General features: G+C 44.3%; 2 protein-coding genes across 2 annotated transcripts; one reads left to right on the forward strand and one right to left on the reverse strand.

Annotated features, from left to right (window-relative positions):
* Window positions 1-156: 156 nt before the first annotated feature.
* ensab (endosulfine alpha b) lies at window positions 157-8,130 on the reverse strand. The gene is made up of 3 exons (XM_079165261.1): window positions 7,955-8,130; window positions 5,457-5,579; window positions 157-3,438 (listed from the first exon to the last, which is right to left on the reverse strand). The coding sequence occupies exons 1-3, from the start codon at window positions 8,009-8,011 to the stop codon at window positions 3,274-3,276; spliced, it is 345 nt and encodes a 114-aa protein (XP_079021387.1). The 5' UTR covers window positions 8,012-8,130; the 3' UTR covers window positions 157-3,273.
* Window positions 8,131-9,109: 979 nt separating this feature from the next.
* On the forward strand, window positions 9,110-14,067 carry hormad1 (HORMA domain containing 1; the record flags this gene model as incomplete). Its single annotated transcript, XM_079164458.1, has 15 exons — window positions 9,110-9,142; window positions 9,336-9,480; window positions 9,569-9,632; window positions 9,758-9,794; window positions 9,912-9,932; window positions 10,054-10,080; window positions 10,198-10,265; window positions 10,800-10,951; window positions 11,356-11,513; window positions 11,603-11,671; window positions 12,224-12,428; window positions 12,635-12,687; window positions 13,004-13,084; window positions 13,477-13,530; window positions 13,809-14,067. 15 exons carry the CDS (start codon window positions 9,110-9,112, stop codon window positions 13,902-13,904), a joined length of 1,263 nt encoding a protein of 420 aa, XP_079020584.1. The 3' UTR covers window positions 13,905-14,067.
* Window positions 14,068-17,328: the final 3,261 nt, after the last annotated feature.

Here is a 17,328-nt window from a genome sequence, read left to right on the forward strand (position 1 = left end):
ATTTTGACCTTTGGTTCTACTAAAATTTTCCATGTAACGTTAGGAATGATGGAAAAAGCCAGAACTCTCTCCATCGCTCAGAAATAAACGATTGTGCTTCCCCCTGGTGGACAGAGGGAGGTACTTCTCCAACATCAACACAAAACAACAAGGACATCGTATTAATGTAAAAGTTTATTTCAAATACTGACAAAAATCCTCTCACCTACTCCCACACAACTGAAACATTCCAAGTCCACCGGTACTTTCTGAAGTCTTAAAATCATTCCTGTGTTCTCCAGTCATCCTCGTTTATCATGTAAACCCTTTTGTTGTTGTTGTTTTTTTTTCTTGGAAGCAAGGGTGCCTCTGATCTCCCTGCAGTTATCTTGGGCCAGGATGAAATATACTAATTATGCAGTAAAGAGAACACAAGAAAATTTTTAAAAAAAAAAAGAAACAATTACTTGCCAAAAAACAACAAGAAAACAGATCAGGTAAAAGCAGCACAAAAGTACTTCAGAGCACGCGGCCTGTCATTTCTTTATACATTCTGGCACATGAACGAGAGACACCCTGTGTGTTGGGTTAGAAACAAACCCTCCATTTCCTCTCGTTGAACCGCTCTGTGCAAAGCCAAACCTCAAGTAGCATTCAAGAACTCCTGTCCGCTGCCGTTTCATAGAACATGTCGTTTATTCACCCATTCTCTTTGAAGCAATCTCTACTTAAGGATCAAACTGAAACACAATATGATACTAGATGATCTGTTTTTGTCAGAGTGTTTTTGGCTCTGTCCAGACCGAAAGATGGGATTAAATGCAACAATGCACCTTTAAAATGTAGCCGTTACATCGAGGTTTAGTCTCGACTGAATCAACTTCGCCACAAGAGCTTCATAGGACGCTGAAACAGAGACGCTCGGGGAGTCGGACTGGTAGAACCAAGAGGACAGGTGTTCTTTACAGGGTATCGTCGCTTAGATTTGTCTTTGACTGAAATCAGCAGCATTTACACGTATTTTCATATGATACAGATTCACAGAGCCTCTGCAATTCACTAAGACAGAGCAGAAGTAGTGTCAAACGGAAAGGAGAGAGGAACCGTCGAATCAGAAAATAGCTCGGGCCATGAGAGAGAGAGAGAGAAAAGCAGGTGGGGAAACAACACAACAAAAATAAATCCCTTCCTGTTGAAAGTCTATTTACAAATGGCTAGAACAGAGAAGAAGCAGTGCATTCATACGTACAGGTCCGTTCCCTTTCTCCCACTGCCAACATTTGACACGTTTTGAAGTCTCAATGAATAAAAAAGAAAAGAAAAGAAGAAAGAAGTGAGGTTGAGAATGCGATGGTCACCGAGCCTACACGGTGGAGAGAGTGCGTTTTGTGAAGGTTTCCCTGAAGCAGTATTATACGAGGAGGCTGATTCCCAGTGAGCGCCGGCGTCCCTGTGTGTGTGTGTGTGTTGTCAAAGTTTCAGAGGTTGAACCACATTAACAGGTGGGATAAGAGCCCCCCCTCCCCCCCGCGTGTTATAAAATCTCTCTGCTTTGCCAAGTGTTGGGAGTGAGCGCATCCTGCAGACATGCAGTGTCCCACTTTAAGCCCCGGCTGACACCTGCTGTTACCGGGTCTGACACCCCCTGAGATCAGAGACCGCTCTGTGGAGTGCGTCGGCTTCGGGAGGAAAACACGGTCGCTGGTACTAGAAGCAGGTGTTTCACTCCAGCTAAGGGAAGCAGTAGTCGTAGTATTCTTTTACTTAAGTTAGTGTTTGTGAATGTGAAGGGAACCACTACGTCTGACTGTACAGGGGGATTCTGAAAGTGTTAAAAACGTGGAGAAAACCCATCTCCCACACAAAAAGATGAGAAAACAACATCCTTTTTTTTTTTTTAAAGCTTTATCGAGCAGCTTGATTAAGAATAATTCTTGCGGTCGGTCCCACACTTCTCACAGCACACGTGAAGGCTGCGACTGTCTTTTTGTTTTTCCACCGGGACTTCTTGTGATCGGATACAGCGGTCTAGTCAAAACACGTGTGTGTCACACTGAGACGCTAACCTTCAGCTGTGTTCAGATTCTGTGTTTTTAAAGACGGCAAGCGAGTAAGATGTCTGAAGCTCATCACGAATGACGTGCTTGTTTTTATTTACAGAAGCATACACACTCTATGCCGGGTGCTTCAATACCCCCACTAATCTTTTCGGCTCATAGTAAAACACACGTCTTGATGCAACTCAGCAGCAACCAAACTATTGGCACGGTGTCCAGCCATTCAAAAACAATACAGGGACATACTCAGCTGGCTCCTGCCCTGGGCCGCTAACAGGAGCGTGTGCACGTGGATGAGCGTGTGCACGTGGATTGTCGGGACAGCAAAAAGGAAAAGGAAGGAAGGAAGGAAGGAAGTGACTGAGGATGTTTTAGGGCTCCGTGTGTTTGTTTTGATTCTTCCCATCACTAAGCAGATACGCTCCCGTTAAAACGAACAAAAAAAACATGTTCAATTGAATGTTTTGTTACAATCATGCAGCATATTTAGAGAGAACAGGAGCTCAGGGAGTCAAGGATTTAAAGCAACATGAGCGGAGAGAAAGAATAAAGAGGGGGGGGGGGGGGGGAGAGAATGAGATGAAGGGACGCTCTGTTCATTTCCCCAATATGGTGTCGGTGAACGCTAAAGAGCTTAAGCTAGGCAGCTGTCCCTCACAAGTTTGGTATGCAAGCAGTTATTCACACACATCTGTCCAACAACTCCGCTAAAGCCAGATGGGGAACACAAAGATCAACGGTCATGGTTCCTAACTCCCTCACACACATTATTTTGGTGTCATTTAGGATGCAAAATTAAAAATTAAAAAAAAAAAATGAACAAAAGCATACTATACAGACTACAAAGTGCATTAACTCACCCCATCCAACCCCTGCCTGATGACACACCTACTGTGATGCATCTCGGAACACCGAAAAAACCAAGACATTAAGGGAGGCGGTGGAGCAGAGTGTGCGCAGAAGGGGGCAGAGCTGTGCGTGGTGGGGGGGGCAGAGAAGGCCGCGACCTCGCGGGGTCGCCTAAAACCTCCAGCCGGCCCACCCCGCCCCGCCCACATACAAGCAAATGGAGTTTCAACTCATACAACTCTGCCCGACATGTTAAAGCCAGTGGTGCCTGGGGATGAAAAGGGGAAGGGAGGGGCGGGGGTGGGGAGGGACGAGGGACACGGGGGGGGGGATTTGACAGGAGCCCCAGGGGGGGGGGGGTGTGATGGTGCTTCTAGGATGATGGAGGCTAGCCGGCTAGCTTGCTCGTCACCAAGGAGGACTTCCGCTGGGGCAGGTCCTGCGGCGTGGGAATGTGGTCGCCGGTCACCAGGTTCTTGTCGGGCCCCGCCACGGGGAGCTTCTTCATCTTGGCCTTGGCCATGTTGTAGTCGCCTGAGTCAAAGTACTTTTGCTGTGAGAGAGAAGAGATGAGAGGTTAACAACGCGGCTTCAGAGACGTGCAGAGAGAACAAGCTGTTGATAGGTTGACCCCGTCCATACTGGCTCTATGGAGGACTCTTCTTAATGAGGATGTTATCGATGCTCGTACTCTTATCGAGACGGTTACTGTCAAGTTATGTTTCAAAGCTCAGGTCTTCTGATGTATGAAATTCCCCGTAATGCTTCTGTAAGTTGTGTCCTTATATCTTGAATTGGAGTCACATGTGGAAGTGATATTGGACTATTGGATTATTACAGCGAGAGTATTGTATCACAATGTAACCTTTGAACACCAGAAGAAGAAAGGGTTCCGTTATGTGTGAGCACATTGTGAGAGTGTCGTATTGCAGATTCAATCAGGAGGAAGAATAAAGGATTCTCTAACTATTCTGATATCATTAGTCTCTGATGAGGCTCAATCTGGAAGTTATCTTATGATTAAGTACTGCGATTGACCTTGTGGCCTTCCCCTCAGCCTGCCTCAGCTACTCCTACACATAGTCAGTGACTTTCAACGATCTCCAGAGGGGGAGCTTCTCTGTGACGTACACGGAGCGTGTAGGTGGAGAGAGCAACACTCCTTCCACACGAGGAACAGTGAGAGAGGAGAGACAACGATGCCTTTGTGGTTACAAATATTGAATAACGTATCATGTTTTTAATGTTTAATCTTAATGATTATTTATTGAAGAGGAAGCGATACAGCTACTTGCATCGTCAGCTCCAGAGAAAACGACGTGTTTAATTAACCGGGTTAGTAAGTTGCTAGATTTGCTAGCCTGACGTGGCGTTTTACTGGCCCTGCAGTGAGCAGTACTTAGTGTCGAGAGACAGAGTTCACGTCTGTAATGAAGGGTTGGGCTGCTGCTTTTTCTATTGTTATAAAGAACAACAAGATCTTAACTGAGCCATAGATCCTCCCACTACTGCAGGAGAGCTGCAGGGCTAAATGTCTCTGTCCTTTTCTCTCAGACATTCAAAATGCATGTTTATTTACATACATTCAGGTAAAAACATTACATTTGACTTCAGCATTTAAGCCGTTTTAAGCATTAGGCGCAGTGTGGGGAGCAACTTGGATCCTACCACCACCAACCTCGAGGTTCCCACTGAGCCACAGTCCCTATGATGATGCTACTGTAGGCATGAAGTCGGTGGTTTGCAGGTAATGCATAGTTTTGCAGGCGTGGCGACTTGGCTCTCTAAACAGGTCGGGTGGGTGCAGGCTTTAAAAAACCCCGGACCAGTGTGATGGCAGATTTCCACAGTTTTATCGTGAGACCACTCAGTGTGTTGGCCCTTATTCTCTTAGTCAGGTTAATGAATGTCAGCGAGGGTCCTCTCAGGTTGAGTAATACTGTGTATGTGTGTGTCTTAATCAGGCGCACGATGTTGTCAGCTTAGATAAGGGGCTGAATGGGGATGCAATCATTCAATGGTTGACCAATGAGTGGTCTCCCTGTTGTCCAGATGTCCTAGTGATGAACTCCTCCTACCCCACCATGTGCTGAGGGCCTTTATGAGTCGTACACAACCAACACTCTGGGTTCTTCCTCCTTCAGACCGCATTGCATTCTGTATGACGACTGAACCTTCTCAGCACGGAGGATAAATACTTTAAAGACAAACTTCTTTTCTCAATGCGTCTTCATTTCAGTATCACAGGACTCACTCTGTACTATTAAATCGTTGTTTCCACCGCACCAGCGTCACGGTCGAGTGTTCATTAAGCTATAAAATGATTCGGTTAAAAAGAATTTGATATGCTGCCTATCACTTTTTATGTTTATGTGTAGTTCATTTAGGCTACCAGGTAGAGGGCAGTCAACATTTAGTTCATCTAGATTCTAGAGGAACAGAATTGTTTTCCCCCCGATCGACCCATCGACCGGTTGAAGAGAAGGGGGGGGATTTCAGTCGAACCAAGATTGTCTTTGGTGGACTTCAGCCCGTCTCTGACCATGTAGTAACTGCACCGCGGTGGCCTACCCCTTTCTGTAGTCTCTTCATCAGGAAGTCGGAGCCGCCGGGCTTCTGGCCCAGGCTGGGGTACTTGGCCTTCAGCTTGGCCTCCTCTGCCTTCACAGGGTTCGCATTCTTCTCCTGGGAGTCCTGTGGAGGCAAGAACAAACCGGACTTCAACGCAGGGCTCCTTCAAACAGTCAGCGGAGACATCTTCAGTGAAAAATGGAAGCACACCTGGAAAAGTCGTTATTGTGACAGACACACATTCATGGTCGCCCTCCGCTACTAGCACCTACATTCCTGCAGGACAGCCTACTGCCATAAACTGGGCCTCTTGTATGAAGTGTGCTATGACAGTGACTACTGTGAACTGAAGGTACTAGTACGAGTCACAACATGTTCTTCTGTTATAGTCTCACATATTACCATCATAACTGAGAAGAAATAACTCAAGATGAGGACAACGCTTTGTAAAATAAGGTCTAGATGATGTTTAGAAGCTTAGATTAAATGTCCTCCTCGGTCGTCATGTTTACAAGGATTGTATGCACAAGAGCATCATGTATGCATCTGTTGAAGCTAAAACTAGTTGACGAAGAATGAACTCACAGGTCTGTACAAGTCTTGTTTGCTGAAAATAAAGTATTCCACATTAGATAACTTAACACACTAGTTGTGCTCACAATCCCAGAAAAGTCCCTTTAAGCATCAGAATCTGTTAATTTCTAAATCGTGTTATTTAAAATGAATGTGGACATAACAAACCTCGTCTTCAGCTTCCTGTGTTGTACTTTTTATTTTTTTTTGAAAGAATAGTGGGAATTGAGGTCAAGCAACAATCCGTTGACAATGCTCTCCAGCTCTTACAGCACCAGGATTGGCTTACAGAAGGCTGATACTAGCCAAACTGGTGAGATACCAGTCATTCAAGTCCCTGTCAGGCAGATATTCAGGTCAGTTATTTGGGCCACCAGGACACACCTAGTCTGTGCACATAGCAAGACTCAAGTGTTCTGACGGCAGGCTGAACCGTCTCAGGAATTAGTTGGTGTAAAGTGCACGAAGAACAACAGAGGACAAACTCCAAAGGCCGCTCCCTGCACACAGGCCTACACCAAGATCCAGCAGCACACTGCTTAGACAAGACGGGGCCCTCAGCCTGCAAAGCCTGCTGGGACAGGGATAAAATGTGACTCAGGACACAGACGCCGATGAACACATTCCCTCTCTCTGGGGGGGGGGGGGGGGGACGCGTGGCACCGACTGTGCTGATTCACTCGGGTCCAAGAGGAGAAATTTATGAGCTGCTATATTCGGCACCAATGCAGGAAAACTGCAGAAACCGATTCTTTGTGCAAAGTTTTTAAACAGCTATGAGCAGGACTGTGATATGTCCCCTTAGGTGGTGTCAAACTTTGATATTACATTTCTTCCACTATATATATATACATATATATATATTGTATCTGCTTGTACTCCAACGTGTAGAGATAGCACTAACAATAGCATTATTATTCAATAGGACTTTTAAAAAGACATCCAAAAAAAATTGGGTACCTAAATGCATCATTGTATACCCAAATAATATTGAGGAAAAATAAAATACAGTTAAATAAGCATTGCTATGATTGTTAGGAGGCCCTAATGTGTCCCTAATTTAGTGTTATTTAAGTCTAACCGTAAATGCATTAGTATTGCATGTCCTAACAATTACAATTCACTATAACTTAAAACATTAAAATATTTCTTGTATCGTTTCTTTATTAAATCATTAACAATTTAGACATCTGAATTACGAAAGCAAATCAGATTCCTCCCCTAAATTATTTCTCAAGTTCATGACATGGTTATTTATGTGTAATAGATAGTATTATGTATATATTATCAAATGTCAACAGCAAAACAAAAAGCCTTTAAAGCAGAGAAAAACAAATCACACACGTGCACGTTGGGACCGATTCTCAGATGTCAACAAATCATCACAGTGTTGAACCACCAGCACATCACTGTCGTTGTTGTGGTACCGTGTGGAAATGCGGAAGCACTGTCACACTGCAGTTGTCGTCACTGTCAGGAGAACACCATCAGGGATCTCTAGCCATGTGCACGTCAAGACAAAAATGTTTTCAAAAGCATGCGTCAGGTAAAAACCACCAAAATGTGTCTTCATTTGCACACAGATGACATGTTTTGGGACCCTCCAGGACAGACCAATGAGGCCCCGAGCTGCTGTGGACTCGCCAGCCAATGACACAAAGGCAAAGGGACAAAACAAAGTGACACACTGGCACAGGGTGCTTTGTGAGGTGTGACAGCTATGATATAAAAGACATTCTCAACACACAGAGCGGCTTGTCATTAGCCCTCCATGTCTTCCAGGAGTCCTCCCTCTCTGCCTGCTGCAGCAGCGCAGAGCATACACACACTGCACTTGTGCTAGCTAGCTGATGTTAGCCACTTCTAGCTAGCATGCTCGGGTGGTTAGCCAACAACATCCACAAGACAGCAGTCAGAAAACCCACCTGTTTTTCGTCCTCGTAGTCCACCTGAGTGTCCGAGTCCAGGTTTTCTGACGACATTGTGTGAGTGTGATGGACAAGCAGAGTGTCCCCGTTAGCAACTCGAAGAGATGAATATACGAGCTACCGTTCTGATGTACCTGTACTGAATCTAATCCTCCTTTTCTGGACACGACTGCTCCCCAACAAAAATGGCGTAACGAGATGTGACATCACCAACGAAGGGGGCGTTTTCCCACGTCTAACCGACATATACAGTAACCAATAGGAGAGCAGTAATGGTTCAAGTAGAAGCCAATAGTATGCCATTAATAGGGCCATTCTCTGAGATTGACAGCCCCGTTGCCCAATGATTTTATGAAGTGGAGACTGGGGGGGCGGTGCTAGAGAGGGGGACGCACTGCATCAACACAATGCACCTGGTTAACATAAAAGATATATTGTATATGAAACGTGTTATATAAATTAATGAATACACCACAGTCAGTTTGAAGTTAGGATCGGCAGTCATGTTATTATAAATTTTATATTTTTTTATTACACTTTGGACAAGCTCCGCGGCTGTAACTCTCGGTTGTTGCCCGTCAATCAAATAATTTGCGGGAACCGTTGTTATACGTTAACACCCGTGAACCGTTAGCTAGCTTACTTCCAAATCTTTAGAAAAAGTTGTACTGATTGTATTATATTGTCGTTTTGGGAAAATATTCTTTCATCTGTTGCCATGTAAGTACCATAAAAGTTCCATCTTAGTGTGTCAGAAACCGTTTTAGCCATTGGCAGCCTAGCTAAATGGAACATGATAATTAGCTAACTTCGCTAACAGGTGAACTTGCTAGCTGTAGTTTACGTTAGTGTAACGTCATAAACTAGCTAGCTAACAGGTGAACTTGCTAGCTGTAGTTTATGTTAATGTGACGTCATAAACTAGCTTGCTAACAGGTGAACTTGCTAACTGTAGTTTACATTAATGTAACGGTAATAAACTAGCTAGCTAACAGGTGAACTTGCTAGCTGTAGTTTATGTTAATGTACGGTCATAAACTAGCTTGCTAACAGGTGAACTTGCTAACTAGTTTACGTTAATGTAACGGTAATAAACTAGTTTTTCTCTGTTTTTTTTTAGCAGCTTTTATTTTGTGTCCTCTCACCACTGCAATGGCCTGTGTACAGCAAGTTAGAACCTCTCAGGTAAAATCACTCCACACTGACAAGTTAATTTAACTAGTAACTAACAGTTAGATACAGTGTTTTAGCATTAACGTTGGTAATTGTAACTTAATTAAGTACATTTACTAGTGTACTAGGCTCACTCGTTAGCTGAATGTTAACTGTGATTAATAAGCAGCCCTCACTATGCGATGGACTTGTTTCACTCAAGCAGGAGACTCAGCTGTTGCCCAATCAGGTGCTCTCTGAGCAGCAGTCCCTGGTTGTCATGAAGAAGCTTCTGGCCATCGCAGTGTCCGGCATCACATACCTCCGGGGCCTTTTCCCAGAGAAAGCCTACGGCAGCAAATATGTTGCAGGTTAGTAATGCGCATGGAAAGGTATTTGTCTGCTCATCGCATTGAGCTTTCTACGTCTGTTGACCGTAGAAGTTTTTTCTTCCCACAGATCAGAAAGTGATGATCATTAAAGAGGAGCGCAGCTGTCCCGGTGCCAATCAGATGGTTCAATGGTGAATAACAACGACGTGACACTTTGCTGGCCAAAGTCATTGATATGATATGAGGATCACAAGGAAAACAATATCCCCTGCATGTGTCAAAGATAATTATATGTGTGTTAATTAAATCCTTCCAGGATGCAGGGCTGCTTTGAGGCCATCCAGAAGAAGTATGTAAGTTACGTTCGACCTTTTCCATAAATCACAACATTTGTTTATTACGTGAGTCCATATTTGTCCCGTGTCTCATCATGTGGTCAAAGTTATTGTTATTTATTTTATTCCCACCAGCTGCGGAGCGTCATTATGTCTGTGAGTATTTTGTTAATGACTTCTCTTGTGTGATATTTGTTTCATTGTCTTTTCTATAAAGCCTGAAAGAAATCCAGAAATAGTCATGTTGTTTCTTTTTCATTTGGTCCTTTCTCTTTAGATCTACACTGACCCAGAGAACCCTCAGGTGATGTACCGGCTGTCCTCTTGCCATTGTTGATGTTTAACAATGCTAAACTACTGCACAGATAACAAGCTGTTTATCGGGTTGTTGCGTATCTCATATACAGCACCTGTCTTTCAGAAAGTGACCGAGTATTACCAGTTCAGGATCCATTACACAGCAGAAGGAGCAGAGATGGACTTTGAAAGGTGAGGTTTTTTTTATCTTCACGAGAAGTTTATAACACGTTAAATAAAGCTCATATTCATGCAATAAACTAACAAAGGAAAAATACAATCATCTCTGGCTTTAACTTAACACTCACCTACCAGGAAGTAACTTGATTTTCTGTCTAATCAGTGCATGAATTAACCCCTTTGACACCTTTGATTTCTTAAATTCACACGAGACTTGAAGTAGGAAATAAGCACTCCATACTATAGGAGAGTATAGAACAAAAAAACAAACAGATTCTGTTACTTTATCACACCTTCTGAGTGAAACACTTAAACTGCACTATTACATAAGATTAATAAAAAAATCGAAAAAGTCTCTATATCATTGAAAACACACTTCTACGTTCTTAACTATATTTTAAAATGTATTGAAGAAGACTTGAAACTAGAGATTGAGACCATAAACTCATGTTTACAATGTTTACTGAGGTAATAAATCAAGAGAGAAGTAGAGTCATTTTCTCATTGATGGTGAGCGTTTCTCATCCTGCCTCCTTTCTTCATCAGCAACAACGACAACAAGGTGTCGGCGATGTCATGCGGCAACACGAAGAAGGCCAGCACCCTGCTGGTGAGGAAGCTCTACACTCTGATGCAGAACCTGGGTCCTCTGCCAGACAACGTCTGCCTCAACATGAAGCTGGCGTACTACGACAACGGTAACTCGCAGGGATCATCATTTATACCAGTGCAGGAGAAACTGAATTCAGCCAAAACATTTTAAAGCTTCTCGCAAGTTAATTGATTTGTTTGTTACAAAACCTTCATTTAATGAGCTGCAGCTTTCAGCTCTGAAAGCGTTTATGCTTCTGTGTCACATTGTGTAGCTGACGCTCTGATCTGACTTGAGTGAGAAACGAAAGGTTCTGAGCCGAATTCATGAAAAGGATTGCGCGTTTTTTGAATCGGACCTTGAGACGGTGCAGACAGCGGTTGCAAGTGATGCGCAATTCACGGTGAAATCCATTCTTTGTGAAGTTGCCCCATCAGTGTCTCGCCCAGGGGCAGCTTGTCGGGGGCAGATGAGGGAATCTGTTTGTCTCACTGTGCGTCCGTCTTCCAGTCACTCCTCAGGACTACCAGCCGCCCGGCTTCAAGGAGGCCGACGGCGACACCCTGGAGTTTGAGAGAGAGCCGGTGAAGCTCACCATGGGCGAGGTGGTCACTCCCTTCCACACTTTGAAGCTGGACATGGCCACAGAGAGACAGAGACTGGAGCAGGTGAATGAGAGGAAGGGTTTTATATCCACTGTCTTCAATGAACACCTGTCGTCTCCTCACCAGCTGTGCATGTGCTTAAATGTCTGCAGGTGGACGAGAGCGTTCAGGTGATGGAGAAGTGGGTTCTGAAGATGGAGGAGGAGGGCGTCGTGTCGCAGGTCGGCACACAGACAACTAGTTCACACTCAGCCGTGATCAATAATCACTAAAAACTAAAAAGGCTTTAAAAAAACACAGAGCGAATCATGACCAAAGTAGGTTTGGGGATTGAAGATGTAATGCTTTTTAACTCTTAAATAAGATTTTTTTATATTCATAGTAATTCAGTTTATGCTCAAATAAAATAAAAAAATGACCGCCAGGTCAGTTTAGCTTTTTAGGAAATGAGCTCTACATTAACATTTTAAAGATCCGAACCCAGAGGTGGAAATGATTCAATAACACCAGATGATGAGGACAAAGATCGGGCTGAGATTGTAAACTAAAGAAGGGAGAAGAAAGTGGGCAAAGAAGAAGAACAGACATTAAAAAAAGACTCCACAAACCGTGAGTGAAGCGGGGGGGGGGGGGGATCTCAGATGGGAAGTGTAGCGGTAGCTCACCTCGGAAACACTCCCCTTCTCCTTTTTATAATACAATCATGGCGGACGCTGCCGTGTTGCAACATTAAATTGCAACACTGAGGAAAATAAATGCAAGTCAGAGGGGAGAAAAACAGCAACTTGAACATCAGTGTCACATTGTGTAGCAATATAAGACGGTGTGCCACGAATGAATGGATGAATCGGGAAATGTTGTCTCGCGTGTTGACACGTTGTGATCACGGCGTCCAGATAACATGTTTTCATCTTCAGACTCATGTGATTGAAGACGTGGAGAAGCCCGACAGCGAGGACATGGACTTGGACAACACCGGTAAACCCTCACGCATACCTTCTCCAGAGTGTGTGTGTGTGTGTGTGTGTGTGTGTGTCGTGTCATTCAGCTGTACAGGTCTCCAGCTTGTTGGAAGGTCTCGTACAGAGATCCTCATTAGCCAGAAATAATAACTCCTATTATTGGACAAGACTTATGAATCTATATGAACTCTTTCTTTTCTTTTTTGATTTCATGAACTCCAGAGATCCAGCTGAGCTGTCATGAGAAGATGGAGAGCTGCGAGGAAGCCACAGAGGTACGTGTGACTTTAACTCTACGTAAAGTAATTACAAGCTTCTGCTGCAGAAGATTTACACACAAAAACAAAAAGAATTCCTATCAGGCTGATTCATCAGAGTTCCCCATCTAACATAAAAGCAAAGTGAAATATTTTCATAGCTTGTTTTTGACAAATGTCTCTCAACACAAGCAGTGATTCAAAAGGAGATTTCCCCCAAAAACGCCAGTTTCTCTGCAGACTGAATGAAGTTCTCTGTAAACACGCCGTAAAAGAAGGGGCCCCTTAGAGTGCCCTTAATGGTCGGTCACGTTACGGCCATCTGTCCCCTCAGATGGACTCTGAGGTGAAGAAGTCCCCCGACGCTGACAGCCAAAGGAGGACCAGGAGCGGACGGATCTTCACGTCCATTACGGTCAGTCAGCCTCTGTTACAGCTCCATGACCCGACACCTCGGTGGGGGCTCTGTGGTTGGGTCTTTGTCTTTGTTCACGATCCAATCAGAATTCATCTCTCTTAAGACTGAGCGTAGGTCGGCCATCTTGAATATGACAAATAACTCTTATTTATTTAAAATAATTTCTGATGTTTAAATCCATTGACCTGAGTAGCGTGTAGCTAAACGTAGCCACTGGGAACAGTTACACAGTGAATGTCATACTAAAAAACACTGTTGCTTTAAAATGATAATAAATCATCAGATGTGTGTGTGTGTGTGTGTGTGTGTGTGTGTGTGTGTGTGTGTGTGTGTGTGTGTGTGTGTGTGTGTGTGTGTGTGTGTGTGTGTGTGTGTGTGTGTGTGTGTAGGAGACAAACCTGACAGTGAACAACAAGGAGCCGACCACGATGAAGGACAAAAGTGTGAGAAACTTGCTCTCCTCTGAACTGTAAATATTGTATAAATGTGTAAAGACTCACTTTTACATAAGAAGCACTTCCTGCTGAAGACGGGCTGGAGCTTTGTGAAGGAAAATGCGTAGGAGCCCCGTTAGCTTCACGGATGAGTCAGCGGCCGATCGCTTCGCTTTAACTAAGTGGGATGTGGTGTCAGTCAGTCGACACACAGCATTCTGTGCTTGTTGTTTTGTTGTTGTTGTTTTGTTGTTTAACCAGCTGGGCGTGTCTCCTGCTGTTTTCAGTTCTCTCAGTACGAACTCCACAACAGCCAGGACGCGCCGTCCACCTCCACGCAGAAGAAGAGGCGCAAATTCAGCGAGCCCAAGGAGCGCTTCTGACCTGAAGTACCCATTTACATTACATGTTTTTAAATGTATATTTTGACTGTACAACAAGTTACAGAGACGTTTTTTTATTGCAACAGTTTGTTTGCTCCGCAGTTTATTTGAATGTAAAACGTGGATTTGAAGTTAGAATGCCGATGAACTAGTGTAGTCGCTAACAGGGTTTGTTTGACTGTTCCTCGTTTACTAACCTGGACTTCATATCTGAATAAAATACAACAACAAAACGGTGACATCTGGTTGTGACACTTTGGTATAAAGTCAAGTGAGCTTGACTTCTGATGTGCGTTTAAACAGGAACTCTCAGCAGCAGCAGGTCAGTAATGGAGTGAGTTAGAAGGAAAGGATCAGATGCTTGTAAACAGCAGCTACGATGAGCCTTATTGTACACATCGTCTCCTCACATCATCAAATAGAGATATGACAATATCAACATGTATGTTATTACCCATCAATCATCATTACATATCGGTTTTTGACAAAAATACCAAAGAAAATAATTTTTAATTATGAAAGTATGCAATGTTCCCAAAACAGTGACCCTGTTTTATCAAATATAATGCAGAAAAAAAGTTGGTAAGCAGATAGCAAGTATCCTGATGACCAGCTGATGATAAGAGGTTGTGTGTCTGGGAGAGTTTACTGTTTACAAAGAGCAGAGACTACAGTCAGGCTGTGCTGCGTGTCGGGTTTATGTGAGTCCTGTTTTTATTAGCTGTACGCTGGCAGTGATAGGGAAGCTATAAATGAACTGCAGGAGTCTTTCTGTACGTCTTGAAGACGGGTCAGAGTGCACTCGCATTAATTGTGGTCTGTACGCGTTTAGTAGTGTGTGTGTTTTATTCTGGCCCTGCGGACTGGAACATATGGAAGATCTTCATTAGGAATAACCTCTTGAGATGTAGCATCTCAACCACAACTACACAATACAAGCAGACAAAACCAAAATACCAAATATGAACAAACAAATGAAACATCAGGAGGTTATACTCTAAACAGAGCATGGATGTGTTATAGAAAAGCATTGATATCAGTGATGGCGTTAAGTGCTAAAGTCATAAGACGTCATTATGGAGACGCGATGAAGTGAATTGTGACAGAATTGCAGTTCTGATGCTCGGCGGTCGCTTCCGTCAGCAGTCGAGACGCGTCAGACACCTGCACGTGATCGTAGAGAGGAAACACAGTCGTCTACCGTTTTAAAGATTTGACAGTTTCAGCTTCCTGCCAGTTGAACTCTCACCTCTCTGGGGACAGGAAATACAACGTCGCCTGCCTCGAAAAAAACACAGACTAGACCAGGAAATGCCACGCATTTGCATGCGAGGTGCCTTAAATGAAGCTGTTAAGTGAAAGTGGATTATATCTGTACACAGTGACCTTTGGGCCCAGATAACGCCCCCCCCCACATCAGCAGCCTCCCGCCCGGACAAGCTGTGTGTTTTTAATCTCCTATTGTTTTTCCCAGAGAGAGGGACATTTGCTGATAGACTGCCTTAACCCACTGCGGATCAATACTGCAGGAAGCCTTTGTGATGCATATCCAAGCAGCCCCCACCTCTCTGTGTCTGCGGGGGGGGGGGGGGAATCCATCAAATCAGCCCTCACTTCCTCCTTACACAGGGCATTGTCTCGGCCACCGCGTTCATTTCATCGCCTGTGCGTTCTTTTTATGGGTATTTCTGATGACAGAATGGACTGGGATATCCACAGTGGACAGCACACACACACACACACGCATACACACACACGCGCGCGCGCACGCACACTCCAGCAGGCATTGACAGCACTTTATGAGCTGTGAAATGAATCAGGGTTACCTAACCTCCTCACCGCCCGGCCTCCACTGGCGTTTTTCAACACTTTTTCTTTTATTATTTTGACGACAGGCGGGGGGGGGGGGGGGGGGGGGGTTCAGGGTATTGATAAGTGATGAAATGCATTGAGGGTAAAAGGCACCTTTTGCAGGCCTAGTCCTGTATTGTAGATAAACCAGTATCTCGGTTCCAGACGTCGCAACAGAAGTGAACCGATAAATGACGCCCAAAAGGCAAAATGTATCGAATACACACATATGTGTGTTGGAGGCACAAAGACTTTAATACGGGCCACTTTAAAACAGCAAGAGGAACACGTTTTTAGGGTCGACCATGTTCTCACGTGGAGCACGTCCCAAATCGTAAAGGAATCTAAATTGCGGTTTTATTTCACTTCATCCCCGCGCCTCTACATTATGTCTGTACGCACACGTCTCCCAGATATCAATTCTGAAATTAAATTCAGGGACACACGTCCAGCGGTCAGTGTTGACAGATCAATCAGCTGGCCAAACAGCAGGAGGGGGGGGGAGGGAGGGAGGGGGGGGGGGGGGGGGGGCAGACCAATCACATCGCTCAGGTCCGGGGCCGCCCGGACACGGTCAAGGCAAGACACCCTGACAGACAGCCGCGGTCCATCCCGGGGCGCCGTAGATTAAAGCCGGCTTCTGTGAGCCTATGGTGGCGCTGCGGTGATTGTGCCTGCAGGGCCTACGGGCCCCAAGGGTGGGGCCGGGCTCTCCAGCACGGGGGGGGGGGGGTGGAGTGGACCGTGACCCCTCTGACCTTGCCAGAAGGGCAGCAAATGTTTGGGAGCTGATTAGCTGTTCCCCAGCAGAGCACCGCTCACCGTTAGCCCTTTGGAATCAGGGAGAGATCCGAGGAAATCCAGGAAATATGTCAATCAAATGAACAAAGTCCGGTTACAACAAACGTGAAGGAAATAAACATTCTTATTCTCTTTCATACATTTACATAAAAATGGCAATAAACTGTATGTTACCAGAGGTTAAAGGTAACTTGAGTACAAGTTTTACTTCAATAATATTCCTTTTATTCTCCTTTATACTTCTGCTTTACTGCATTGCAGAGGGAGGTGTTTCACTTGATTTGGCAGCTGTAGTAACTTTGCAGATGAGACTTTGACTCCTAAAATATGTGTTTGCATTAAACATGTCCGATAACACAATATATAAAAGCATAACACTGAAACCGTCCATTCTGCATCATCACAACTCTTACTTTTCATATCGATGTGCATTTGACATGAAATTGCATTAAAACATGATATAAAAGACAAAGAGGATGTTAAAAAGTAAAAAGAAAGAAGAAAAAAGAATTGAATGAAACAAACAGGAGAGTAAAAACATGCAGCGTGATTTAAAATGTAAATTGATCAAAGTCAGTGTGGATGAAGAACACTTTTAAGCCTTTATTTAAAGGAGTTACACTTTAAGTGAACGTTTACACTGTGGTGTTTTACCCGAGGCTGTGTAAACGTATTCCACCACAGTGTGTTCACATGCAGAGTAAGAAGCTTATTCTGGAGGAAAAAAAGCAAGTTTTACAAGCAGGACTGAAATCTCCTGAACGACCACAAG

This window comes from Pholis gunnellus (genome assembly GCF_910591455.1).
Source record: "Pholis gunnellus genome assembly, chromosome: 8".
In the NCBI taxonomy this organism is placed as follows: Eukaryota; Metazoa; Chordata; class Actinopteri; order Perciformes; family Pholidae; genus Pholis; species Pholis gunnellus.